At 44.9% G+C, this 26,501-nt stretch overlaps 1 protein-coding gene and 1 non-coding gene across 2 annotated transcripts; both read right to left on the bottom strand.

Annotated features, from left to right (window-relative positions):
- Positions 1-775: 775 nt before the first annotated feature.
- On the bottom strand, positions 776-26,304 carry LOC115163332 (pre-mRNA-processing-splicing factor 8). The gene is made up of 43 exons (XM_029715124.1): positions 26,120-26,304; positions 25,371-25,491; positions 24,990-25,158; positions 22,418-22,582; positions 22,037-22,255; positions 21,516-21,728; positions 21,220-21,345; positions 20,961-21,066; positions 20,355-20,545; positions 19,945-20,064; positions 19,578-19,767; positions 19,069-19,188; positions 18,749-18,883; positions 18,388-18,517; positions 17,886-18,082; positions 17,353-17,559; positions 16,811-16,974; positions 16,560-16,686; positions 16,164-16,356; positions 15,756-15,943; positions 15,277-15,515; positions 12,469-12,615; positions 11,505-11,715; positions 11,130-11,246; positions 10,701-10,948; positions 10,220-10,399; positions 9,789-9,924; positions 9,461-9,630; positions 9,150-9,279; positions 8,892-9,038; positions 8,443-8,603; positions 8,011-8,202; positions 7,493-7,730; positions 7,102-7,230; positions 6,820-6,933; positions 6,401-6,574; positions 5,816-6,009; positions 5,317-5,556; positions 4,512-4,653; positions 4,061-4,201; positions 3,638-3,777; positions 3,065-3,267; positions 776-1,635 (listed from the first exon to the last, which is right to left on the bottom strand). Exons 2-43 carry the CDS (start codon positions 25,477-25,479, stop codon positions 1,481-1,483), a joined length of 7,017 nt encoding a protein of 2,338 aa, XP_029570984.1. The 5' UTR covers positions 25,480-25,491; positions 26,120-26,304; the 3' UTR covers positions 776-1,480.
- LOC115164008 (small nucleolar RNA U109) lies at positions 17,124-17,257 on the bottom strand. The gene has a single exon (XR_003869867.1). It is a non-coding gene; the product is annotated as a small nucleolar RNA U109 (small nucleolar RNA).
- Positions 26,305-26,501: the final 197 nt, after the last annotated feature.

Below are 26,501 nucleotides of genomic sequence, written 5' to 3'. Positions count from 1 at the left end.
TCAACATCCCTCCTACTTTCCTGACCAATGTAATAAGAGTTATTTATTTTACCTTAAATTAACTAGGCGAGTCAGTTAAGAACAAATTCTTATTTACAATGGTGGCCTACCCTGGCCCAACCCAGACGCTGGGCCAATTGTGCACCACTCTACTCCCAATCACTGCCAGGGACTGTAGTGACCTCTTGCACTGAGATGCAGTGCCTTAGACCACTGCACCACTCAGGAGCCCAAGAAGCTCCTCTAGAGCCACATAACACAGTGTACTGTTACACTGGCATGCTAGGTCGACCATACAGTAATGCATCAGACAGTCAGAGCATACAAATTGGATTTCTTCTGAAGGCATGGGAAACGATCAATGATGCTGTACTGTTCTTTAACAGCAGCCACAGGTAAAACGGAATAGATCAAACAAAATAGATCAAATGCAATTAAAGGACACAATTGACCCACATTTGTTTCATTGCCATGACAAATCAGTTTGCAAAGCAGAGTAAAAAAAAAAAAAAAGCTTTTTTTTTTTTTTTGGAATGCTACAGTCTTAGTCATCGAAGAGACAATGCCACAAAATAAGGTTCAGTCTTTGGCCAGTTTGCGCCCTGTCCCATGAGTCCCAACTCTTCCAGCTCAGCCACCACCAGTAAGTTTGACTGCAGACATCATGCTAAGTACCACAGCAGCCAGTATCCCTGGTGTGTCCTTGCTATAAGACAGTGCCATTCACAAAATACATGATAACTGCACTCACACACAAACTGACAAGACAACCAAACAAGGGCAAATACTTATAAAATGTTATTTAAACCCAAACTAAGTGTCCACAATGAATGCACAACATAGCAAGTGGGTAAGAGACTGCTAGCATAAACAGTACATATCAATTCCATTGTCACTTACAGTTCAGTTTCTATGGGAGAGAAAAAAATGAGCATTATGAAAATGATTAACTACACATTTAAAGAAATGCCACAGAAAAATGACCGTTACAGCTATATATCAACTACTACAGACCGAAGACAAACACAAATACCATTACACATTCACAGCAATGTGTCAAAAGGAAAGCCATAAATGAAACGCAGTAGAATTCACACACTGAAGCCTTATTGGAGAGATCAGAGGGGAGAGGGCAACCAAATGGAACAAACATCATTTTGCAGAAAACATACAAAATGTGACATTGAGTCCTAAAAAGGTGGTACTAGGCTGACATACAAATTCCCCAATATCTTCAGGCCATCCCTATCAGTTGGTACACTCAGTCCATCACAGCTATGGTGATCACACACTCGTGAGATCGCCATCGCTGTGCCTCATTTCCTTCTCTCATGGAGCAGTAGTTATATTCATAACTTCATGGCTGGCTGGGCCAAATGATACGTCTGACTGTACTAGACAGGGCCATATAAGGATGTCCATATCATAGAATATCTACAATGGAGAGGTAATCCTCTCATCTCTGAGCGGAGCGCCAGTCTCAACCGTACATGTCCTCTCTGTCTGCGTTGTAGATCTCTCCCTCCTGCAGGGAGGCAAAGTTGAGGAAGTGAGAGGGCCGATGGACCTCGTGGTAGAACTCCTTGGGGTTGGACAGCTGCAGGTCATACTTCATGTTGGGGTCGTGGCGAACACCTGAAAGAGGAAGAGAGGATGTATTATTGAGATGCACTATATTGCCAGAAGTATGTGGACACCTCTTTAAATTAGTGGATTCGGCTATTTCAGCCACACTTTGCTGACAGGTGTACAACATTGAGTAAAGACAAACATTGGCCTTACTGAAGAGCTCAGTGACTTTCGAAGTGGCACCGTCATAGGATGCCACCTTTCCAACAAGCCAGTTCTTCACATTTCTGCCCTGCTAGATCTGCACCAGTCAACTATAAGTGCTGTTACTGTGAAGTGGAAACGTCTAGGAGCAACAACGGCTCAGCCACAAAGTGGTAGGCCACACAAGCTCACAGAACAGGACCGTTGAGTGCTGAAGCGTGTAAAAATCGTCTGTCCTCGGTTGCAACACTCACTACCGAGTTCCAAACTTCCTCTGGAAGCAACGTGAGCACAGTAACTATTAGTTGAGAGCTTCATGAAATGGGTTCCATGGTCGAGCAGCCGCACACAAGCTTAAGTCTACCATGCACAATGCCAAGCTTTGCCTGAAGTAGAGTAAAGCTCGCCAACATTGGACTCTGGAGCAGTGGAACGTGTGGACTCACGCTTCACCATCTGGTAGTCCGACGGACAAATCTGGGTTTGGCCGATCACAGGAGAACGCGATCTGCCCCAATGCATTGTACCAACTGTAAAGTTCGGTGGAGGAGGAATAATGGTCTGGTGCTCTTATCATGGTTGGGGCTAGGCCCCTTAGTTCCAGTGAAGGGAAATCTTAATGCTACAGCATACAATGACATCCTAGAGAATTCTGTGCTCCCAACTTTGTGGCAACAGTTCAGGAAAGTCCCTTTCTTGTTTCAGCATGACAATGCCCCTGTGCAAAAAGCGAGGTCCATAAAGAAATGGTTTGTCGAGATCGGTGTGGAAGAACTTGACTGGCCTGCACAGAGCCTTGACCTCAACCCCATCCAACAGCTTTGGGATAAATTGGAACGTAGACTGCGAGCCAGGCCTAATCACCCAACATCAGTGCCGACCTCACTAATGCTCGTGGCAGAATGGAAGCAAGTCCCCCCAGCAATGTTCCAACATCTAGTGGAAAGCCTTCCCAGAAGAGTGAAGGCTGTTATAGCAACAAGGGGGGGACCAACTCCATATTAATGGATATGATTTTGGAATGAGATGCTCGACGAGCAGGTGTCCACATACCGATAGCATGTTGATAATCAAACACTGCAAGCATGTGGTTGTAAAATGCTTATTTTCCTAATATGCTTATTTCCCTGATATGTAACAGATGTTGACTTTCATTGTTTGAAATACACTAAGATTTGAAGACACTGATAACGGGCGTTAGCCATTATACAAGACTTTCCATTTAGAATGCTTTTTCAAACTAGGCGTTTAATCTTTGTCTGTGAAATCCCGGGTTCTAAGCACTACTCACCCATGAAGTTGTAGTTCCAGGAGACCTGTCCAGGCACCATGAAGAAGCCCAGGAAGCGATCAGACAGAAGCATCTGAACCCTCTCATAGTGGGAGGGCAGGTAGCCCTTGGGGTTGTTGCCCTTGTCTGTGTTCTGTCTGCCCCACTCGTACCCACTGGGAGTCAGCTTGTAGGCCGTCAGAGTGCAGGAGCCGGGAGTGAAACTAGAAATGAATAAATATGTTTTATGGTAGTTAGCGTTGATGTACATGAGGCAACTTGAATGTTAAGAAGAAGAGTGATGCATGTATAGGTGGAGTTAATCAATGTTTACAAATGTAGCTGGGGTGGTTGGGACGATGAATAACCTTGACGAGACCTGAAGGCCTTAGTTCAGGCTAACCCAGTCTAGTGACGAGTAGACAGTCTGGGTTTAAACCAAGTCGGTCAATCCAACCAACATACAATAAAGCCCTCTATAAGCGGGCTGGCCTGGTCTGTCATGAAGTTAAACCTTTTTCAAATTAGCTGCTATATGTAGGCTCACTGCTGATAAGAGTTAATAAAAAGCAAGTAGAACAGTATCTGTCCTACCTGCAGGTGATGATGATGGTCTTCTCTCCATCCCAGGCGGGGTTGTCAGCCATGATCTTGGCGTGGCTGGTGACGTCCTGGGGGGAGAGTTGGGGAGACTCGTTGGGCTGGGTGTGGATCCAACCCAGGGGCTCCATCTCCTGTAGGCGGAGATGGGGTAGAGAGGTGACGACACAGGGGAAGCAGAGGAGTGCATGTGTGTTCTGCCCTGATCAGGAACTGAACACTTCCAATTTCAAAGGCTATGGCACACTTGGTATGAGCCTCAAAAACATAAAGACAAGGAAAATGAGCCATGGTCCATGGTTAATCACTTCCACATAATGAGACGTGATAAAGTAAACAGCATGCCATCAAATCATGTTATATGCTTGTATCTGAGCATGTGTGTTCATGTGTGAGTGGTATCCCCTAAGTCTGTACCTTGAGGTACTCGTGTCCTGGCAGCTGATTGGGTAGGTGGACGGTCTGATGCGTTCCCCACTGGGGTACCATGACGATACACCTGATCTCCTTCACCTGGGGGTTGTCAGGTGGACTGGTGCCATACAGGTAACCTGCAATCTGAAGACAGAGGGGATGCACACGTCAGCAACACATTCAGACTGACCGATATATAAAAACTATACAACAGACATGATTGAGGGTACCAAATAATCCTGTTCTAGCTGTATAAGCAGTTAAGCACTTCATTCATATATAAAGAGGATTACAATAATATCTAAAGAGATGTACAAAGAGATGAAGGTAGAGTGATTTGACTGTTTTAGCATCATAGTAGGCATTTTACCACAACAAGGGTCACACGCAAAGAGATAACTAGGAGAGGTTTACTGTGATGCAAACAGGATAAACAGTAGGCAACGGTACTGACCTGGGCTCGCAGGTCTGAGATGCAGATGAACTTCTTGAGGACGTTCTTGGGCAGGATGTAGGTGTAGCCTGTCTCCTTGATGTCATCAGACGACACGTAGATGTGGTTGGTCCTGAGGTGCAGGTTGGCAGCAGAGATGGCCCTGCAGGAAGAAGTTATCAAAGAGCCATTATTGGCGCTCTATTCACTTCTGAAGCTATGGCCTTGATTTTACAACTCCTGCTTTGAGGAATAACTATAATATAACAATCATAAAGCCCCAAGAAAGTTTATTACATTCCTTTGTCAGCACCAAGGGTGATTGGAAGGACATACAGTGCATTCGGAAAGTATTCAGACCCCTTGACATTGTGTTACGTTACAGCCTTATTCAAAAAAAATAAAATTAAAAATAATAATAATAATAATAATAATAATAATATCTCAAGCTACACACACACACACACAATACCCCATAATGACAAAGTTAACACAGGTTTCGAATTTTTGGCAAATATAATAAAAAACAGAAATACCTTATTTACATAAGTATTCAGACCCTTTGTTATAAGACATTGTTTCCATTGATCATCCTTGAGATGTTTCTACAACTCGATTAGAGTCCACCTGCGGTAAATTCAATTGATTGGACATGTTTTGGAAAGGCACACACCTGTCTATATAAGGTCCCACAGGTGACAGTGCATGTCAGAGCAAAAACCAAGCCATGAGATTGAAGGAATTGCCGGTAGAGCCCCGAGACAGGATTGTGTCGAGGCACAGACCTGGGGAAGGGTACCAAAAAAAAAGTCTCCCCCCTACATACCTGACTCTCCATTCTGTCTTGGAGGAGAAGGTCTGTGTCTCGTAGTTGGAGGTTGTTGAGGTGATGATCTCATCTCCGTGTTTGTTGACTGTGCGTGTCTGCGTGGCGGTGAGCTGGGACTGCTCCTTGGTCTGCTTCTCGATCTCAGCGATCTGCTGGCGCTGCTGGGACGGAGCAGAGATCTCCATGCCCAGGATGATGTCCCGGATCTCAGACTGGGTCAGAGACGCCACGTTCACGCTGGAGAGTGCAGAGAGTCGGGGTCAGATATGGTTGAGGGAGATTTGGGATTGAAATGCATGCTCGCTTGTAGTGGGTATCCTAGATGCTACTTGATTGCACAAATTTCTTTGCAATAGCTTATTGAGATGGTTAGAGATTTTTCTTTTAGGTGTTGTGAACTCCCATAATAGCAAACGGAAGTTAATATAGCTATGACAGCGTTATGAAGCTTCATGACAGCTTTACAATGGCAACCACAGACATTATAGCCACTCACTTGTTCTTCTTTCCATAGTCAGCTAGGATGAGGTCCTTGAGCTGCACCTCCACCTTGATCCACTCCTCGTCGGTCAGCGTGGGCCAGATGTGGTGAGGCTCTGTGATGGTGGTCTTATCCGGCTTCAGGATCACCTTGGCACGGTCGTTGTTCACATGGAGCGCCCTTAGGATCAGGATGAGACGGGAGAACGCCTAGAGACAGGAAACAGAGCCACACAGACACTGGTTAAACAGGGGTATGACAGAAACGTCTCGCCCAATAAAGGTTTTGCACTCCAGAAGAGCTTCTAGAATGAAAAACAAGACTAGACATTGTTGATATTTATGGCATCATTCTTCAGTTACCCGGCTCCTATGTATAGTTGACACCTTTGTTTTTATTTTTAAACATTGACCCCTATCGGCTAGATTTCGCAGAAATCACTGTTGAATCCTTTTTAGTCTCATTCTAGTATTATCGGTCACAGGAAGAGAACAGCTACTCACGATGTGGGAGGAGAGTGCCTTGAGCCAGTCAGTCTACTACCACCACCATCTTGCTTAAGTCTCATTCTTGTACAAAAAGAGTAGGAAGTAGACTAACTGTGTAGGAGGAGATGGTCTTGAGCCAGTCATCATACAGGTTGAACAGGACCATCTGAGGCTCGGTGGCCTTCAGGATTAGGTCTCCAAACTTCTCCACCTTCAGACAGGCCTGGAAGGGCAGCTGCAGCTCAGAGCCCTTGATCACAATGTTGGGGAAGTCCAGCAAGTGGACCTGGGAGGAGAAAGGGATACAAATAAAATGTTATGTTGTAAAGAGACTGTGATTGCTACACATTGGTCATCTCAGTTGTTCAATAATCTCAACCGTATCAAAATGTATCAAAGAGAATCATGATAGTCTAAATATGTATCTCAGTCAAGTACTGATGTGGTGTAAATTGGGCAGATTAATGCTATGTCTCTATCAATGAGGTGCAGTGTGATTAATCGATGTGATTGTGAGGTATGGGGTATCACCTCGAGGGGGTCCAGCATGCCCTTCCGGGTGACAATGATCTGTTTGGGCTGCTCCTCCACAGGGAGGGAACGAATCAGAGCAGCCACCTCCTCAGCTGTCTTCCACTTAGCCAGCTATAAACGGAGAGGGAAGAGAGGAAGGAAAGAAAGAGGGGAGGGAAAGAGGTGAGGACATTGAGCATAACTAGTCTTACATGCATTTTTGTGTTGCTCCTTTCCAGAGTCTGATTGCCCTGTGCATTGCTAAAGAGAGTGACAGGTCTTTTTCATTTGAAGACGTACCTGTCCCAGACGTTTCTGTCCGGCCCACACAGAGGTGTGGATGATCTTGAGGAAGAGCTGGCCTGTCCTGGGGTTGAAGATGAAGATGGCTCCGTTGATGGGCTTGGTGGTCAAGTTACCCTCAAATGTCTGCAAGGACAGAGCGGGAGTATTTACATGACTGAAGATAGACGGTGTTTAACATCCTCTGAGACTAGTTACCTAACAGTATATATTTTCATAAATGTTTCATTGTCTGAAAATGTTTAATTAAAAACAATTCTAGAGGTACACTGCTGTGCCAGAGAATCCAACCCATAAAATTAGAAGCCCTAGAACGTTGACATGAATCTCAGAATGTCAGTTCTCTAATAATTCTAAATTCTAATTCCGCCTCAGACTCCTCACCCACCTTGTGGATGGTGACACGGTAGACGTTAGTGTCGTCCACAAACCAGATGATCTGATTGGAGAAGAGCTCTCCGTAGTTCTGGGAGGACAGGTAGGGCTCAGTGGGCTCTGAGGAGTAGAGTTGCAGACCCTTACGGATGCGCTCCCTCAGGACGTACAGAGCAGGGTTGGCCTTCATGATCTTAGCCATGGCCTGCTGGATCAGAGGCTTGCCTCCCGGGAACCAGTTACCGTACCCACTGGAGAGAAGGGAGAGGGAGGAGAGAAAGAGGGTGGCTGGTGAGTTCCTATGTCACGTAATAGACGTAAACAAACAAGTGTTCAGTAACACCCTTGAGTTCACGTGTGTGAGAGGGCAACAGTTGACAACTATACAAGACTACTAGCTACGCTAACAACATTTCCCATCACTTATCATGTGGACATTTGTGGTAATGCTAGAACTCATGTCTACAGGCTAGCAAATGTATCCATTACTTATGCAGACATTAGCAGAAATGCTAGCATAGCTATGCTAACCTGTGGAGGTTGTAGGCCAGGTCGATGGCGATGAGCACCCCAGTGGGGGAGGGGTAGATGCTCATGTTGTCTGTGGTGTAGTCCAGGAACTTGGCTCTGGCATAGCGCTCGATGTCGTGAGAGTCGTAGTCTCCCCAGCGAAGCTGTATGTCGATCCAGTACTTCTGGGTGGTTGTGCTGTCCATCACGTCCCTGAAGAGAGAGGTCAAGGATTAATTAGTACTAAGACAGAAATAAGGTCTTTATAACAACAAGAATAACTTGGCTTCTTGTCAAACTTGGATCTAGTATGTTATGGAAGTTTGGAAGCCGTTTCCATTTTGAGATGGCACATTAAAATGGATACCCGCGAAACATCGTTCATATCCAACGAACTAAGAAACCGCTTCAGTGTTAACCTGGTATAAGGTTAAAAAAACTGTAGCGTCGTACTTTGAGTCAGCGAGCAGCGAGGGGCGTGAGACGTTCCACTTGTAGGAGGCGAAGAGTAGTATGTCAGCGCAGGAAGAGTTCATCTTGTAGGACTTCCTGGGGTGAATGGTCTCTTTCTGCACTGTCTCGATCTCCAGGGCATCCAGCTCCTGGTCAAACACCTACATACACACAGACAGAGAAAACAGATTTATTTTTTAAGTTTCATATGATAAAAATGTACTTTTCAACCACGTTTTTGTGTGATGTTGGTAGAGAATGTCCTTAATAAAATGTAGTGACATTTATTTGGGTTCTGCAAGTTATTGCTGCCTGGAAAGGCATTGAAGGGAAAGGTACACAAACGTATTATTGGAGTCTACAGCCATGTCTCAAGATCATCCGGCTTCCTGTCATCCCTGATTGAACCAAATACATCAAGCTGGAGATACGTTTTTGTAGTGATGTACCTGACAGAGATCCATGACGACACTCTCATGGATCTTCTGCCACAAGTGAGCCCTGAAGATCTGGATGAGGGAGATTTTCAGAGTGGGGATCTTTCCGTGCATGAAGATTCCGGTCAGATCCAGCTGGACCTGGAAACCCACGTACACCTAGAGAGGACAGAGTACGGAGCGTGATTGTGAGTTAAGAGTGACAATATAAGTAACAAAACAAATCTGGCAAATGCATCCGTGTGTGTGTGTGTATAGTCAGGTACTCACGTTGGCCCTGTTGATGGTAGGGGACCACCAGAGGGTGAAGCGACGGTTGGGGATCTGGTTCAAACCAGATCTCTGGGCGTTGGTCAGCTTCTTCCACTTCATGGACTCCTCAAAGCCACTGGCCTTCTCCCTGTGGTGAAGTAGAGATAAGGCTAGAGTTTAGCTAGGTAAAACCCCACACATCTACATTATGTTATACTGCAATACATGTCTGAGCATGCATAACATAAATACGTTAGAAAATGCACGCGCACACAACTTTGCAATAATAACAATCTATGTCACGTAGTGAATGAGTGTGTGGTACTGACCAGAAGAGACCCTCCCAGGTGGGGAAGTAGGTTCCTTTGAAGAGCGTGTGTTCCAGGATGCCCTCCACCCCTCCCAGAGCCTGGATCATGTCTGTCCTGTAGTTGTTGAGGTTCCACAACTTCCCGTCGTGACGCTGGTGGGTCCACCAGAACGGGTTCTGCTTCAGAACCTACAGGACAATCAGACAGAACAGAGTTAATGTTCTCCTTCACAACCTAGGACACAATGAGAAAGAGCATCACATTAACATCTGGACATACGCTTAAGGCTTTTACCAGAATTTAATTTGTTAACTTTTGTTAGAGTACCACCTGGTTCCTGTCTTACCTGGTACTGTTTGAAGTCAGTGCGGACCCTCCAGCCCTTGTCGTAGGCCAGGGTGTGTCTGTCCTTCTGGAACAGGGTGTTGATACGGGGGATACCTCTGTCCCAAGAGTCCTCCAAGTCCTCCAGGGTCAGACGCCTGACAGGAACACAAGACATCTATCAACTCTCATAGTACTAAAGTCTCACAGTACTCTGAACCGTATGATCATCTGGTCACAGACTATGGAGCGAAGGTTTACACTTCAAAAAGTATCCTCCTTAGCAAAACCTCTAAAATGTTGAGTTATATATTCCGACATGCACCAAAATCTCCAAGTGGAACCATCCGTGCAGTGTGTGATTAAGTACGCCAAGTGGAGCTTAAATCCAGCCTACGTGGGGACCAGGGGTTGAGATAGAGCAACTGTATTGCCTGTGTAGGTGTTCAGTACCTGTTCTGTGCGATAGCCTCCTGTCTCTTCAGGGCGTACTCTGCCCAGACTCTCTGGGAGTCGATGAACTCGCTCTCCCAGGGCTGGATGTAGCGGTACAGGTTAGGAATTAGCTGGTCCTCCTCGTGGCTCATACCGGACCGGAAATGGGTGATGCCAACGTCAGTCTGCTTCGACCACCTGAGGGAGAGGGAGGGCGGCAGGACAAGATGGGTTAGTGGCAGGAAGGAAAACTTCCCTCTAACTCGTAATTTAAAACATGTATTAATATGTAATAACTACATTTCAAAGAGGCAGTAATGCAACCAGGCCTATCGTCATTAGTCAACTAAGAATGTCATATCATTATCCAGCTCACATTTCTATCAATACCATGTTCTCTAAGTCTGCAGTAAGTAGACTTTGTTAACCTCACACAGGAACATCTATGGCCCTTTTTAGACAAATGCTAGCTTCTACATATTCTGCATTTTGCGCTTACCTCAGATCGGACTGTGGGATGAGGACGTGTCCCATGGACAGCATGCCCAGCCCTCCCAGCTCCTTGGGGGTGTAGAAGACCACAGGGGGGAAGCGACTGGGCATCTTGGAGTTGAGACCGATCTTGATACGGGTCTGGATCTTGTTCTCACATTTCACCAGCAGGTCCAGCAGCTCCTGGGTGTTGACCACCGCCTCACGGAAGTAAGTCATCAGCCCTATCAGAGCCGTGTTCCACTTGTTCACAATCTGAGGAGAGATGGAGGGGGGGGGTAATGTATTTCGACATTAGCACAGTTCTCATAACTACAGTTATGAACCCAACGAATGATGAATTTCATAAGATTTCTTTAGTTGGTACACTTCTATATAAAATTACAGAATCTCAGTGAAGAAAGAAACAGTGATGTTTTGTAAAGGAGTTGTTTACCTTGGTGAAGGTGGTGGATCCTGAGGCCATGAGGATTTGTCTGACTCTGTTGTGGAACCGCTGCATGGACTCATCATCCACACGCAGGAAACACTGGGCCGTACGCTCTTTGGTCACCTACACACACACAGCAAGAACAGCCTTGTCTTAGTACAAGGGACAACAGCGTAGCAGCGTATCAGTTCCAGTCAGCCACGGTGATGAAGGTCTGACTATCTGGTGGCAGCTGCCATGATCGTTTAGCACGCCACTGTATCACCATGGAGACGCAGGACAGGGTCAACAGGTGTGAGTATAAACTAAGTTAACCAGGTAACATCCTTCTTCCTCCAGCCCTTCTCTCTCCATCCTTCATCCCCCCGTTTCCCCGCTCACCTCGTTCTGCAGGTTCCAGACTCCGTCCTTGTGGGTGAACTCCTCGTAGCTGGTGCGACACTTGGGCAGGATGCGGCACTCGAAGCCACACATGTTGAAGAGCAGGTTAGGGTTGTCTTTGCTGTAGACTGACACAAAGCTGTTCTCCCATTGGACCGTGGTTACAGAGCGAGGCAGGCGGTTCTTAATGTCCCAGAACACAGCACGACCCCTGGACGGTTACAGAGAGGGAGAGACAACTATTATTTCACAAGATACGAGTATCGCTGTTCCTCCCACTCAAGTTGCTGGTGTTCGGTTCTAAATATCAGAGTAAGAACTCAACAGACACTATGAAAGCTTAAACCAAGTTTATTCATCCCAAAGGATGGAACAGCTGAACAGACCCAGACGTGGTTCTACCAGTGGTGGTGTATATATACACCCCAATTTGGGGTGGAGCCTCCTCCTTCTTGTTAAACATTGCATCTTTACTGCTAGGCAGGAAATTAAGTGATATGGGTAATAAACTGTTCCTTCTCCCTTAATGTGACCTGACCTCGACCCCCTTCATCACTAAACCACAGCTCTCTCCCCTTGTCACTGCTGCCACATGTGATCGTTTCCCCTACACTCAGTACATTCCAAGCTTAATTGCACTGACCATTCCTCCCACAGATACCCAATAACTTCTGGTGTAGAGCCTAGACTATTGCACCCCTCATGTCTCTAGCATAACTAATGATTAATAATATTTAACATTTGGAAACAAAGATAAGTCCAAAATGCAGTGATTCTGCAGAGCTCAACTGACAATGCAGACTTCTAAACTGAATTAACCAGAATCCCAACATTGGCAAAGCAGGGAAAATAAAATGTGCAGGTCTCACATCAGTACATCTCACATGAGTACTGCATTATTTTCTCAGCTACCGTTCCATATAAAGAACAAGCAACGGGGGGGGGACGGGGACTGGGGACTCACAGGTTGACGTCGTGCTTCATCAGTCTCATCCTGGCGTCTCTGGGCCAGCACTTCTTGTTGTTGTAGCCCACAATGTTCTCATTGTTGGGGTCAGGGTGCTCCGTTAGGTACCTCTGAATCAGGTCCCTGGCCTCATCAGCTGAGAACCTGGAAGAAGGAGAAAAGAGCAGGACACGTCAATCACTGAGCTTCTACAGATTTCAACTGATACCTACATGGATAAGTCTAAGCAGTTAGTCTGCTCCTACTCAGGTATTTGATGTAGCGTCAGTTAACCTCTTTGGGCTAGGGGGCAGTATTTTCACTTCCGGATGAAAAGCATGCCCAAAGTAAACTGCCTGTTACTCAGGCCCAGAAGCTAGCATATGCATATAGATATATCACACTCTAAAGTTCCTAAAAAAAATTTTTTTTAAACTGTTAACCTCTTGGGGCTAGGGGGCAGTATTTTCACAGCCGGATGAAAAACGTACCCAATTTGAAGCGGTTACTACTCTGGCCCAGAAACGATATGCATATTATTAGTAGATTTGGATAGAAAACACTGTTTCTAATTTTTTTTTTAATGGTGTCTTGTGAGTATAACAGAACTCATATGGCAGGCAAAAACCTGAGAAAAAGTCAAGCAGGAAGTTGAAAATCTGAGGTTGTAGTTTTTTCAAGTGATTGCCTTGACTGTATACAGTGACTTAGGGTTAATTTTGCACTTCCTAAAGCTTCCACTAGATGTCAGCAGTCTTTAGAACGGTGTTTGAAGATTCTATGGTGAATTTGATGGCAATTACAGCACAAGGAAGTAGGTGTCCCATTATAAGGCATGGGCTCAGTCACCCGCAATGACTTGGGAGCGAGCGGAGTTCATATTCACTGCTAAAGAGAACGTATAGGTCCGGTTGGAATTTCATTCAAGGTATGATAAAAGCAACCTAAAGATTGATTCTATACATCGTTTGACATGCTTCTACAAACTGTAGTATAGCTTTTTTGACTTTTCGTCTGGACTAAGTAAGCATGCGCGTTGTGGATTTGGATAGTGAACCTAACGCGCGAACAAAATTGATTATTTGGACATGTATATGAACTTTATCGAACATTTATTGTGGAGCTGGGGTTCCTGGGAGTGCCTTCTGATGAAGATAATAAAAGGTAAGTGAATATTTATAATGTAATTTCTTAGTTTTATTGACTCCAAGATGGCGGGTTTCTGTTTGCTTGTTATTGGTGTCTTCTGGGCTGTACTGAGATTATTGCAAATTGTGCTTTCGCCGTGAACCTTTTTTGAAATTTGACAAAGCGATTACATTTAGGAGAAGTGTATCTATAATTCTATGCATAACACTTCTATATTGATCAAACATTTTGATGAGTATTTCTGTAATATGTGTGCTCATTGTGCTGATTCACCGGACGGTTTGGAGGGAAAACATTTCTCAACATTACGCGCCAATGTAAAATGCTGTTTTTGGATATAAATATGAACTTTATTGAGCAAAACATACATGTATTGTGTAACATAATGTCCTAGGAGTGTCATCTGATAAAGATCGTCAAAGGTTAGTGCATCATTTAGCTGTGTTTTGGGTTTTTGTGATGCATCTAGTTGCTTGGAAAATGGCTGTGTGATTATTTTTGTTAATGTACTCTAACATAATCTAATTTTATGCTTTCGCCGTAAAGCCTTTTTGAAATCGGACAATGTGGTTGGATTTACGAGAAGTTTCTTTAAAATGGTGTAAAATAGTTGATTGTTTGAGAAAATGGAATTATGAGATTTTAGCTGTTTTGAATTTGGCGCTCTGATTTTCCACTGGCTGTTGTCAAAATCAATCCCGTTAACGGGATAAGAACGGGAAGGGGTCCCCTAGAGGTTAAAATAATGTCTATGAGTATAACAGAACTGATTTGGCAGGCAAAACCCCGAGCACAATCCATCCAGGGAATTTGTTTGAGGTAATTGTGTTTTCCCTTGCTTTTCTATGGGAAACCTGATTTATTAGGGCCAAGATTGCAGTTCCTATGGCTTCCACTAGATGTCAGTCTTTAGAAATTGTTCTATGTTTTTCTTTTGAAAAATGAAGAAGTAATCCTATTCTTTCTGTGTCACTCAGGTGGACTAGTCTTTTGGTGCGCGTGAACAGGAGCGCGCTCCTTGTTGTTTTTCTTCGGTAATGGAAACAGTTTATTCCGTCTTAAATTTGATCAATTATTTACATTTTAGGGTACCTGAGGTTGGATTAGAAACATTGTTTGAAATGTTTGGACCAAGTTTACAGGTAACTTATTAGATACTTTGTAGTCATGTTGGGCGAGTTGGAACCAGTGTATTTCTGAATCAAACGCGCCAAATAAATGGACATTTTGGGGACATAAAGAAGGAATTAATCTAACAAAACAACCATTCATTGTGTCACAGACATTTGGGATTGCAAAAAGATTAAGATCTTCAAAGGTAAGGTAAGGTAATCTTCAAAGGTTATATCGCTATTTCTGACTTGTGTCACACCTGCCTGGTTGAAAAATGGTTTTCGTGTTTTTGTATGCGGGGTGCCGTCCTCAGATAATCGCATGGTGTGCTTTCGCTGTAAAGCCTTTTTGAAATCTGACAGCGCGGCTGGATTAACAAGTTAAGGTTTATTTTGATGCATTACACTTATATTTTCAAGAACGTTAAATATTTATATTTCTGTAGTTTGAATTTGGCGCTCTGCAATTTCACCAGATGTTGTCAAATCTATCCCGGTAACGGGATTTGATCCCTAATTAAGGAGTACTAACTTCTATCTAAGGTGTTGTGTTACTGTTTTGTACCTGAAGAAGATATGTATGCGGTCGATGTATCTGCAGTAGAGGCGGATGGGGTGGGCACTCTCTGTGGCTGTATCCTGGAAGGACAGGAAGTCGTTGGGCATCTGAGGGGGTCCAGCCATCTCACTGGCCCGGTGGAGCCCCAGCACCAACAGGTCCATGACCAGGCCGTAGTACTGCACGATGAACGAGGCAAACTGCAGACCACGGATGATACCGTACGAGTTGGTGTGGTTCATGTCCTGGGATGGGAGAGAGGATGGATATATATAAGCAGCTAAACAGTTAGAAGGGAAAAGTAAAAGGTATAAAATCAAACAATGCAATCATTTAACTGACAAAAAAGACAAGCACAATATCTTCCTCATTGCTTTTGAATGAGGACAATTGGAATCTCAGTTTACTTCCTGAATTAACTCTAAATTGATTTGATCCAAACCCTGCACAACAAACCCCTCCTCGAGACGGCAAGGTGGTCTCACCTTATAGTTGATGACCACGTTGTTCTTGGCAGTCATGTAGTCAGCGATGTTGTGGTCCACGATGAGACGCAGCAGTCTGTTGAGCAGCGTCAGATCTATTTTCTCATACATCTTTTCATAGCGAGACTCCAGCATCACGTTACACTCTCCCTCCATCGTCTCCCACACATCCTGCAGGTTGTTGATGCCTGGTTACAACACATGGGGAAAATTGTCTGATTTATATCCTACCATGAATGGATATAGAATTATTGAAAGCGTCGAACAGAAACGACTGCATAGGGTGTGGATACTTTTTCCTATTATACAATATGCATTGGCAGCATTGGCTCTGTGAATACACATACAGTACATAAATAAATACAACTACTATAAACACACTCAAAATCTACCCAACCTAGTCCTCACCTTGGCACCACTTGTAGACGAGGAGTGGCGGAGGCTCTGTGTCAGCTGGTTTGATCCAGGGGGGGAAGAGACGTCGTTTGTCAGCCTCATACCACAGGTACTGGTCCAGGTAGGCATCTGTGATCTTCTCCAGGGGCTCCACATCATACACAGGCACCAGGTGGCTGTACAGGTCCATGAACTCTATGCCCACCTAGAGAGGGGGGGGGAGCGATTGGAGTGGAATGGGTGAGTGCTAAGTTCATAGAAGCGAGATAGATTTGGGTCTTAGGACAGATAACTTTGTCAACTGAAAGTTCAAATCATCTCCATATAGTTAGACAAAATGGGATGGAATTTAGAGGGTGACTTACGCAAAAAGCCCAGTGTGTATTTAGAGTTGGTCCTGAGACTAACCTCTTTGAAGGCTCTCTGTGTGAGCAGGTGCCGTTTGATTCTGGACAGGGCCTCGTGAGGGTTGTCATAGGCCTGCTCTATCAGCCCCAACTCCTCTCTCTGGGACTGGTTCAGCCTGGACTTCACACTGGAAAGAGAAAACAACCACACGGTCAAATCACTGCGAGATATCTCAGCAGAAAGGATCTACAGCTATCTTATTACAGTACATGTTCCCTAACAGGAGGCTACTGGGAGTTGGTGTGTGTTACCTGTAGGCCTCTTTGAGCCTCTCCAGGGCCAGGATGAGCAGCTTGGTGTCGTGTTTGTAGGACAGCGGGGGGAAGGGGATGGGGGAGAAGCGTCTGCTCTCCAGCCAGTGGACTGTGGTGGTGTAGATGGCCACAGCCTCTTCTGCTGTGATGTATGGACCATCCTGGGAGACACAGCTGACACATTATACACACTGCATATGGCAATATGAAGTCATAGGAGTTACCCGTTTTGGAATAAATAAATAAACTGTACCATTAAATTATAGAAAAATACAAACATCCCATATATACACACAATATTTTTTTAAACAAGTGTCAGAGTATTATACTACCGACTCAGCCTGTTCTTGAGAGACTGGTGGCCCTGTTAACTCTGCTGGTTTGCTGTTGCATGGCTGAATTGTCTACACTCCTCACAGCAGAGAAGGTAGCTGCACCATAGAGAGAAAACTATGTGTTCTACCTCTATGGTTGCAACAGCTATGCACTTACCTAGTGCCTTCCATGCCATAAATGAGGATCATAGTGTGCTGTATTACCTTCAGGTAGTTGTGCTGCCTCTCCTGCTCAGCCTTCAGGTACAGACGGGTCAGTCTGCCCAGGTTCTTCTTGCACACAGTCTTGTCCACGGTTGCGCCGCGCCTGATTCGCTCACGGTTGTAGTGGGCCGTGTTGGTCCACCAATCAGCTTTGGCCTTCACGTAGCGTAGGATCATGTTCTCGATGGGTGTGGGCAGGCCGGGGACCTGGAGGCAGGGAGGACATGGATTAGACGGGTCAAAAGCTGTAGGTGTAAATGAACAACCTTCCAGTAAAGGCAAATGTTGTACCTTTCAGGAAAACAAGTTGTGTTTATTGCTTACAAAAATCATAATTGCTGACAGAGTTTGATGAAAGATTATATTTCTATAACATGTCACCAATAAATATTCTTAAAGCAAACATTCCCTGAACTGCCCCTACCTTTTTTGGCAGTAAAATCAAGCACACAAAGAGCCTGGAATGAAGCCCCAACATTGCTTTCCCCCTATATGCTGCCTCCTCATCCCTTTTCATCTCTATAATCTCATACCTTCCAGGGGATGTTGGCCTTCCAGCAGCGCCACGACTCAGAGAGGTGCTGCAGGATGGTTCTGGCCTTGTTCTGCTTGATGCCCTCAGGCATCATGTCCAGGATGTCGTGCATCACAGCCGCACGCAGCTCCAGGTCAAAGTGGGACTCCACACGCTGCTTCGTCACAGTCTTTGCCACGCCCTTGGAGTGACGACCTGTTGAAGGGGACATTCACGATTGATTGATTGACTGGTGTTCCCAATCAGTCCATCTGTACGAGACTTTCTCACGATCCACAGTGAATTCATTTGCGTTTTCTTGTCGTCACAGTTCATGCTCCTGTTTTTTCCCTTTCCTCACCCTTCACAAACACACTTATCGAAATATTTACCTTTGTTCAAGGGCTCAAAAGCAACTGGGCAAGCAAGTAGTTCATTGATAGGCCATTGTGCCTCGCGATAATTAGTATCACAAACAGTTCTAACATCACCTATGATAAAGGGAAGTTAAAAGGCCTTACCTTCAAACTGCCTGGCCAGCAGGTTGCCCAGCCATCTCTCCAGCAGGGGGGTGATGCCCCTCATAAAGAACAGCCACACCCTCCATCCTGGTGCCCAGAACCCACAGCCTGGACCCTTACCCACTGGACCCTGAGAACACACAGCAAAACACATACCTTCAACAACAAACTCAGCCTTTAGTTGTGTCCCAATATAACCACCAATATATTACAGAGCAGATGTGTTACTTAGTGGTGTTTCAGACATGTTGGCAATAATGGAAAATTGTTCCTTTACGAAATCGACAACATAGGTAATGTTTGTGTGACCATTTACATGGATAAAAGTGTGTATGTGTGTGTGTGTATACTCAGTACTCACAGTATTGAAGCGGTAGTAGATGAGGTGCTTGAGGTCCTTGCACATCCGGATCTGTCTCATCAGCTTGTACTTGTAGCGGTACATGCCAGTCAGCTGGCCCACGTGGGCAAAGATGTACTGCAGCCCGTCTGCCAACTACAGACCAAGGAGGAAGTAGAGAGAAACAATACATATTAGGAAAGACTTTAAATTTAAATAGGTTTGAATCAATTTCTAACAGGTACTTCCAAATGTGAGCCAAAATCAAATCATGCTATTTAACACCACATAAAGGAAGATTTATTGGAGCTTTGATGTTATTCAAGTGCTGTGTTGCTGACCTGGAAAGCATCCACGTTGCCCAGTCTGTACTGCACGTGGCTATCCACCACCAGCTTGCTGAGACGCAGCACCTCTCTGCACAGATGGAAGGCATTCCCGAACCTGGACTTCTTACGTTCCTAAAGAAAAGACAAACACCACAGGCGCATTCAGCAGGGCACAAGGTTATGGACTGCATTTAGATAGAAATATGATAAGTAGAACAAACATGCCTCTGACACGTGGAATAATGTCAGCTCTATTCATGACATTTCTATCTGCAAATTTCCACAAAGTTTGCCAATAACACCACTAAACTTAACTCGTTCCAGGTTAGATAAAACATGCTTGCAATGCAGCATGTCACAAGCACCCGTTAATATTGTGCTACTCAAATTAAGATTTAGTTACGCAATTTAGACAACTAAGTAAGAAGGGAGCGGTCAGCCGGGGATTGGACAGGACTTGGGTCTACTTCTCTCCGTCTTGCCCCTCTTTACATCAGCTGGCATCTAGTTTGACTGGTTACCTTTGTGGTGAGGGTCTTGACAGGCTTGAGGTTGAAGTTGTAATCCAGGTGCAGGTAATTGAGGTTCTTGCGGTGAATAAGCAGGTTCAGCATGTTGTATCCCTGTCTGCACACCTGCAGGCCCACCTCCACCCAGTCCAGCTTAGTCGACTGGAAGAACTTGGTGGCTTTAAAGGAACGAAACAAGTACCTGGTAGGGGAGGACAGAGGAGGCTGGTCAGATTGTTGTACTTGTGGTATATTTGTTCTGCAAAATTGTGCTGCAAATAGTAAATGTCAGTTATTTTTCCATATCAAACATCTACGAACAAACATTGACGAAATTGAGGGTTAGTTTAGTAACTTGAGAATCATCACTGATGCTTACCTCTTCTTCTGGGCCTTGGGTGGTCTGTGTTTGAGAGCGTTGAGTACGTAGTACTTGAGCAGTTTCTGGTAAGACACACGCACCTTCACTGGCTGGCCGGCCGGGCAGTGCTCACGATACCTGACATGGGAGGCAGTCAGGAAGACACTCCCTAATTAGATTTTCATTTAGTATTAACATGCAATCTTTATTAGGTTTACAATATCAGCAGAGACAAGAGAGTTCACAGATATAACAGTCATCTTCAGTCATTACAGGTCTATGTAGGACATGCTACTGAGTATTTATTATAAAAGAGGTTTCCAATGACTTACCTGGTTTAAAAAAGGCAATACATACATTTACACAGCAATATCAATTCCCATCCTACATCAACATTACCAAATAATGTTATTTTAGTGTTTCCTCACCAGTTCTTGATGAGTGGGATGTCGATGGCCCGCCTGGTCCTCCCAGAGCGCAAGTTGAAGGGGCGTGGTGCCCAGAGCAGAGCGATTCCATTGGCTGTGTTGTCTGTGTAGAGGGGCGTCTCCTTCAGGAAGGGCTCCACGTACTCTGGAAGCTCAAACTCTTCGTCATCCTCTGGCAGAGGCTCCTGACTCTGTAGGGGTGTGAGTATGTGTGAGAGACGTTAAGGTGGGGGGGACAACAACAACAGGAGCACACTTCACTGCAATAAAGAAGTATCTGCTATTAGATGACTCCTCCAATCTCAAAATAGGTGTTTGAATGCTGATGGACCAACTGCAGCACAGGTTCTGTTCAGCCAGTAACCCACCATTCAAATCAATTTTCCTCCAGTCGTTACGCACTTGCAAGCAAACCAATGCAAGTGCGCCTTTGTAGGAGGGCTACTAGCTAGGTAGATACAATTTGAGAAAACATTTCTGTGCCCTAGGCTAGACCGAGTTAAAGGCGGTGCTTGGGCAGGGTTCAATTTCAACTGAAGAGGAATGTCTCTGATGGGCAATTTGGTTGCAGTGCATAACGTACTGTACATTAAAAACAACACATACCTTGACTGAGTGTCTGTGGGAGATGGGGTTGATCAGGGGGTCAAAGTAAAACGCTGGCAAATCAGGATCCTCAGTCTTGATGAACACCACATTGGGAGTGTGGTACCTACAGAAACACTAGTTAGCATTGGTGGCATATCACCCAAATGTGTGCATATCAATAGGAGGTTTCCATTTCTGGAATCTATGAGGATGTTCTGGGGCCTGTATAAGAGAGACAGTAATGTCAGTAGAAGGCAGTTGAAGGAATCTTTCTCACCAGGTGAGGTGAACGTGGTGGGGAAGGTTGTTGTATAGGTATGGGAAGGCAATCTTGTACTCTGTCCTGATAGGCTGTCTGATGATGATCTTGTTGATGTCGTTGAACTCGTTCCAGTCTTCATCTCTGAGATGGGAGAAGAGAGTTGAGGAACAGATACATCAACAGTGTAATGCCCAAAAGCCACCACAAGTTAGACAGCACTAAAAATATTTATTTGTGTGATTCAGCAATGTACAGTAATGTACTTAAGAGTGCCCACTAAGGGGTAACAGACTAAATACCCCAGATCTTACTGGAGGTTGATGTCCCTAACTAGGGGTTCAAACTTTGGTCCCCCGGGGATGGCCATGTTGAGGGCCTTGGAGGTAAAGAACGCCTTCAGGTCAAACAGGTAGAAATAGTTGTAGTCCACCAGGTCTGTCAGCAGCTGGTTGGCCAGACGGTACAGCGTGGACATCATGGGCAGGGTGAACTGCCAACGCCTGTACGTGGTCCCGTTCACATACCTGGAGTTGAAGGAGAGAAAGGCAGGTTCATACAAGGACAAAAAGAAAATAAATAACCAATCTAGTCGTGTTTTAGCTTGAAGAACACTTGACTGATTTCAACTTACTCAGAAGTTGTGCTAAACCAACCAAGACTTGTGTTTAAATATTGTGGCTTACATTAAGAGGTTTCAGGTCTTTGGTACGCTGTGAAAATATTCTGATCACCACCAGGCAATAGTTTAAACTGTGCTAATTTGAAAATAAAATGAAACTCAGTGTGCAGGACTGTCCAGAGAAAAACCAAAACAGGTTTTGCTGTGACTCACTTGTTGGCATCCTTGAGGGGCTGGTGTTCGTAGAGCCACTCCGCCACGGAGGAGTCCTCTTCTGCATCCAGCTCCATCTGGATGGCCTCCAGTGGCTCTACATCCAGGATGTTATCGGCGTAGTCCAGCGGAGGTTCCTCATCGTCAAAAGGAGGGAAACGCATACGTTTGAAGTGACGACGGTCCCTCTTCTCACGACGCATCATGATCCACATGGCGCTACGGAGAGAATTTAACTAGCAAGTGAACAAGGATCATCTAGGTGGTGAGGCATCTATGGCTAACTAGTTTCTAACAATTCAAAAGAGAGTGTTATTTCACTCTAAAAATTACACTAAAACAAATAAAAACATGCGTGAACAGAATATTAGTCCACCTCACCCCCACTGGGCGATGTAGACAGGCTCTATGACCCAGGGGATCTCGTTGACGAAGGAGATGGCTCCAGTGATGTGGTATAGGACAGGCACGTCTCTGATCTGCTCCCAAGGCATGGGCATGTTCTCCAGTAGCTTCAGCACCGCGTGGGGCATGTACTTCAGGGCTCTGTGGAGAAGACCACACAAAGAGGAGAGATGGGAAGATTAGCGGAGAAAGAGGTGTGAGTGTAGGGAGATGGGTGAAAAGAGGAGGACGGGGAGCATGGTTAGCAAACCATAAAATGTTTTATTTATCAAATGCTTCGTAAAGAACAGGTATAGGCTAACAGCGAAATGTTTACTTTCCTCTCCTTTTGTGTGGCGTCAGTATGCATGTGTGCATATATGTAGTGTGTGTGTTAGAATGTCAGTGTAAGTATGCAGGGTCCTGTTGTGGAGGCAGAGAGAACAGTCTATGACTTGGGTGGCTGGAGACTGACCATTTTTGGGGGCATCCTCTGACACTGCCTGGTGTAGAGGTCCTGGATGGCAGTGAGCTTGGCCCCAGTGATGTACATGGCCGGACTCAACACCCTCTGTAGCGCCTTGCAATCAGGTGCCTTGCAGTTGCCGTACTGAGCAGTGATGCAGCCAGTCAAGATGCTCTCAGTGGTGTAGCTGAGGATCTAAGAACCCATGCCAAATCTTTTCAGCCTCCTAAAGAGAAAGAGGCGCTGTCATGCCCTCTTCACAACTGTGTGGACCATGTTAATTCCTTAGCGATGTGAACGCCGAGGAATTCAAGCTCTTGATCCGCTCCACTAAAGCACAACCGATGTGGGTGGGGGCGTGCTTGCCCCTCCATTTCCTGTAGTCCACGACCAGCTCCTTTGCCTTGCTCAAATTGAGCAGTCGTGTCGTCAGCAAACTTGATGGTGTTGGGAGTTGTCCACGGCCACTCGGAGAACAGGAGGGGACTAAGCACACGTGTTGATGGGCAGCGTAGCGGAAGTGCTGTAGCCTACCCTCACTGCCTGGGGCCGGTCCATCAGGAAGTCAAGGATCCAGTTGCAGAGGGAGGTATTAATTCCCAGGGTCCTGAGCTGTAGTCAATGAATCTCATTCTTACATAGGTATTCCTTTTGTCCAGGTAGGCGAAAGCAGTGTGGAGTGCAATAGAGATTGCGTCATCTGTGGATCTGTTGGGGCGGTATGTGAATTGGAGTGGGTCCAGGGTTTCTGATGGTGTTGATGTGAGCCACGACCATAGTTTCAAAGCATTTCATCGCTGTAAATGTGAGTGCAGGTTACCTGGGCGTTCATGTGCACGGGGTGTACATGAACGCCCAGAGGTCTGCTTGAAACAAGTTGGTATTACAGACGGGATCAAGGATAGGTTGAAAATGTCAATTAAGACACTTGCCAGCTGGCCAGCGCGTGTTCTGAGTATGCATCCTGGTATTCCGACTTGCCCCGCAGCCTTGTGAATGTTAACATGTTTAAAGGTTTTACATCAGCTACGAAGAGCGAGATCACAGTCGTCAGGAACAGCTTGTGCTCTCATGCAATAATTGATAAAATATTCACTGTAGATTTCACTATTGTATTCTCCACATGAAATGAAACATCTAAACAACCAGGTTCAAAATGGTAAACAATGTGAGATGTCATCAGCAGTAAAATTAATGTCTTCCCTGTACGGGACCTCTGTCAAACAATCACTTCAAAGGGCTCCTTTACTAGGCTACCAGTGCATGTTCATCCACTCGCAACATATTTCCAGCCTCCAAACAATGGTGAATGTTAAGAGACATGTAACACAAAACACACAAAAATTTAACATTTGGCAATTGTCATTAGGCCAGAATTTATGCAGCCACTCATTGCTACCTTGGCAAAATGTCAGTGTTCTCGTCTAACTACATGAAATAATGGAGTGTAGCCTATACCACCTGTTTTCAGGTCCATTCAAATCAAAGTTTATTTGTCACGTGCGCCGAATACAACAGGTGTAGACCTTACAGTGAAATGCTTACTTACTGGCTCTAACCAATAGTGCAAAAAAGGTATTAGGTGAACAAAAGGTAAGTAAAGAAATAAAACAGTAAAAAGACAGGCTATATACAGTAGCGAGGCTACATACAGACACCGGTTAGTCAAGCTGATTGAGGTGGTATGTACATGTAGATATGGTTAAAGTGACTATGCATAAATGATGAACAGAGAGTAGCAGTAGCGTAAGAGGGGTTGGCGGGTGGTGGGACACAGTGCAGATAGCCCGGTTAGCCAATGCGCGGGAGCACTGTTTGGTCGGCCCAATTGAGGTAGTATGTACATGAATGTATAGTTAAAGTCTATTCGCTAAATTTTCCATGCCTCCGACATGCAGTAATGATTAGTAGTGGTGTAATAGCTTACAGTTTTCTTGACATTTTGTTTTAATTATTGTGATAGGTTCATGTTTTATCTGTACTGTGTATCCCATTATGTATTATGCCCGTACCACTTTAGCCCTGGGTATCATAAACAACATTTTCCCAATTCTTCTCCAAATCACCAGAGCGCCATAGAGACACTGGGAAGTTGCTTCTTACCCCAGGTATACCCTCTTGTCGTGACGGAACTTCCTGTTGGTCATGTCACCGTGGTCCCTGATGATCTTACGGACGTGCTCAGGTGGCATGTCCTCCTTCTGGGCATCAACAAACCCAAACTTCCTCTTCTCAGAGTAGCGCTTCGCCTGCAACTGCTGCCATTTTCTGGCTGTCGTATTGGGAAAAGAACACTAATGGTTATATGTTCATTCAAAGGAATTTTCCATTTTATGAATCAAATAACAACCCCATGGAAATCATAGCCAAAGGGGCAATGAAATGTTATGGTTTTTGGTAGATGACAGCTACATGAAGCAGGTCCAGAAGCTGTGCATTAGATAAAACACATGGATCAAAAGTTCTCCATTGAGCTGAACCCACCTTTCTCTTGCAGTTTTTCCTCAGACATGTAGTCTGGAACCTGGGCTGGGGGATGGATACCTGGGGGCATTCCACTAGGTACCCCTCTATACGGGAAGGCAGCTGCCATGGCGACTCACAACTTGAAAGATGTATACATAAAAAACATAAAAATTGGGCAAACTAGAAGAATATATTATTAGTTAGCTAGTACTTCAGCAACGTACATTGTCCATGCATGTCAATAACAAGTAACGCATCAGCTTATTGTGCTCCAACCAAATTCATCAGGAAATGTTTCGATTTACCAAAATGTGAACAATGGCTGCTGCTTTCTGGTAAATATAAACGACAAACAACTCCGAGGGATTCATTATTTTGCCAATTATTCCTAATGTTAGTTAGTTAACGTTAGTAGGTGAAATCTTTAGCAGTGCAAAGTCTGGAAAGCTAGCTAACGTTAGTTCGCTAGCTAGCTAAATGTTCTTAGCCAATTGCGAATGCTTTGTAGTTGTAGCACGCATACAATTTCAAGTGCGTCGTTAGCACACACATTGGGGAGAAAAAAAACGTGGGCAAATTTGTTCACCAAGAGTAACAAAAGACTAACCTATCATGCGTGGTGTGATTTAAACAACTAGTTGGTTAGTAATTGTTATTGGTTGGGCGACAACTTTTTTGTGAAGGCCCAAAATGAAAGTAATAGCTAACGTTAGTCTGCTAATTCTAACCAGCTCAATTACACAACCAGAGGGTCTATCAAACCATACCTCCTGCTCCACGTCCAGGGCAACTGCTTTGTATTGAAAATAGCCTTGATTTGCACACGATTATAACAACATCTCTCTGTAAAAATTCAATGAACTATTCCCCGCTTTTCACGATTGTGTTGATTAGCCTTCCTCCTGTCCAACGCATGCAGTGTGAACGACACCGCACGTTGCGCGCACTTCGCTTGAATTCACGAACGGACAGTACGCTGTTTGAAAGATTTTGGCCAACACAAACAAAGAGGCTACGCAAGAAGATGCGCAAACGTAAAAGACATGCGTACTCATTCAAAATCCCCGGATGAAGAAACGGAAGTCTCTTCAGTTGGACAGGATAGCTGTGCTCGGATACTCATACTAACCGTACTATTTGTGACGTGAG

The sequence above is a fragment of the Salmo trutta genome, chromosome 26 (genome assembly GCF_901001165.1).
Source record: "Salmo trutta chromosome 26, fSalTru1.1, whole genome shotgun sequence".
In the NCBI taxonomy this organism is placed as follows: domain Eukaryota; kingdom Metazoa; phylum Chordata; class Actinopteri; order Salmoniformes; family Salmonidae; genus Salmo; species Salmo trutta.
Note: the sequence above shows the minus strand (reverse complement) of the source record. Positions and strands in the feature narration are given on the sequence as shown.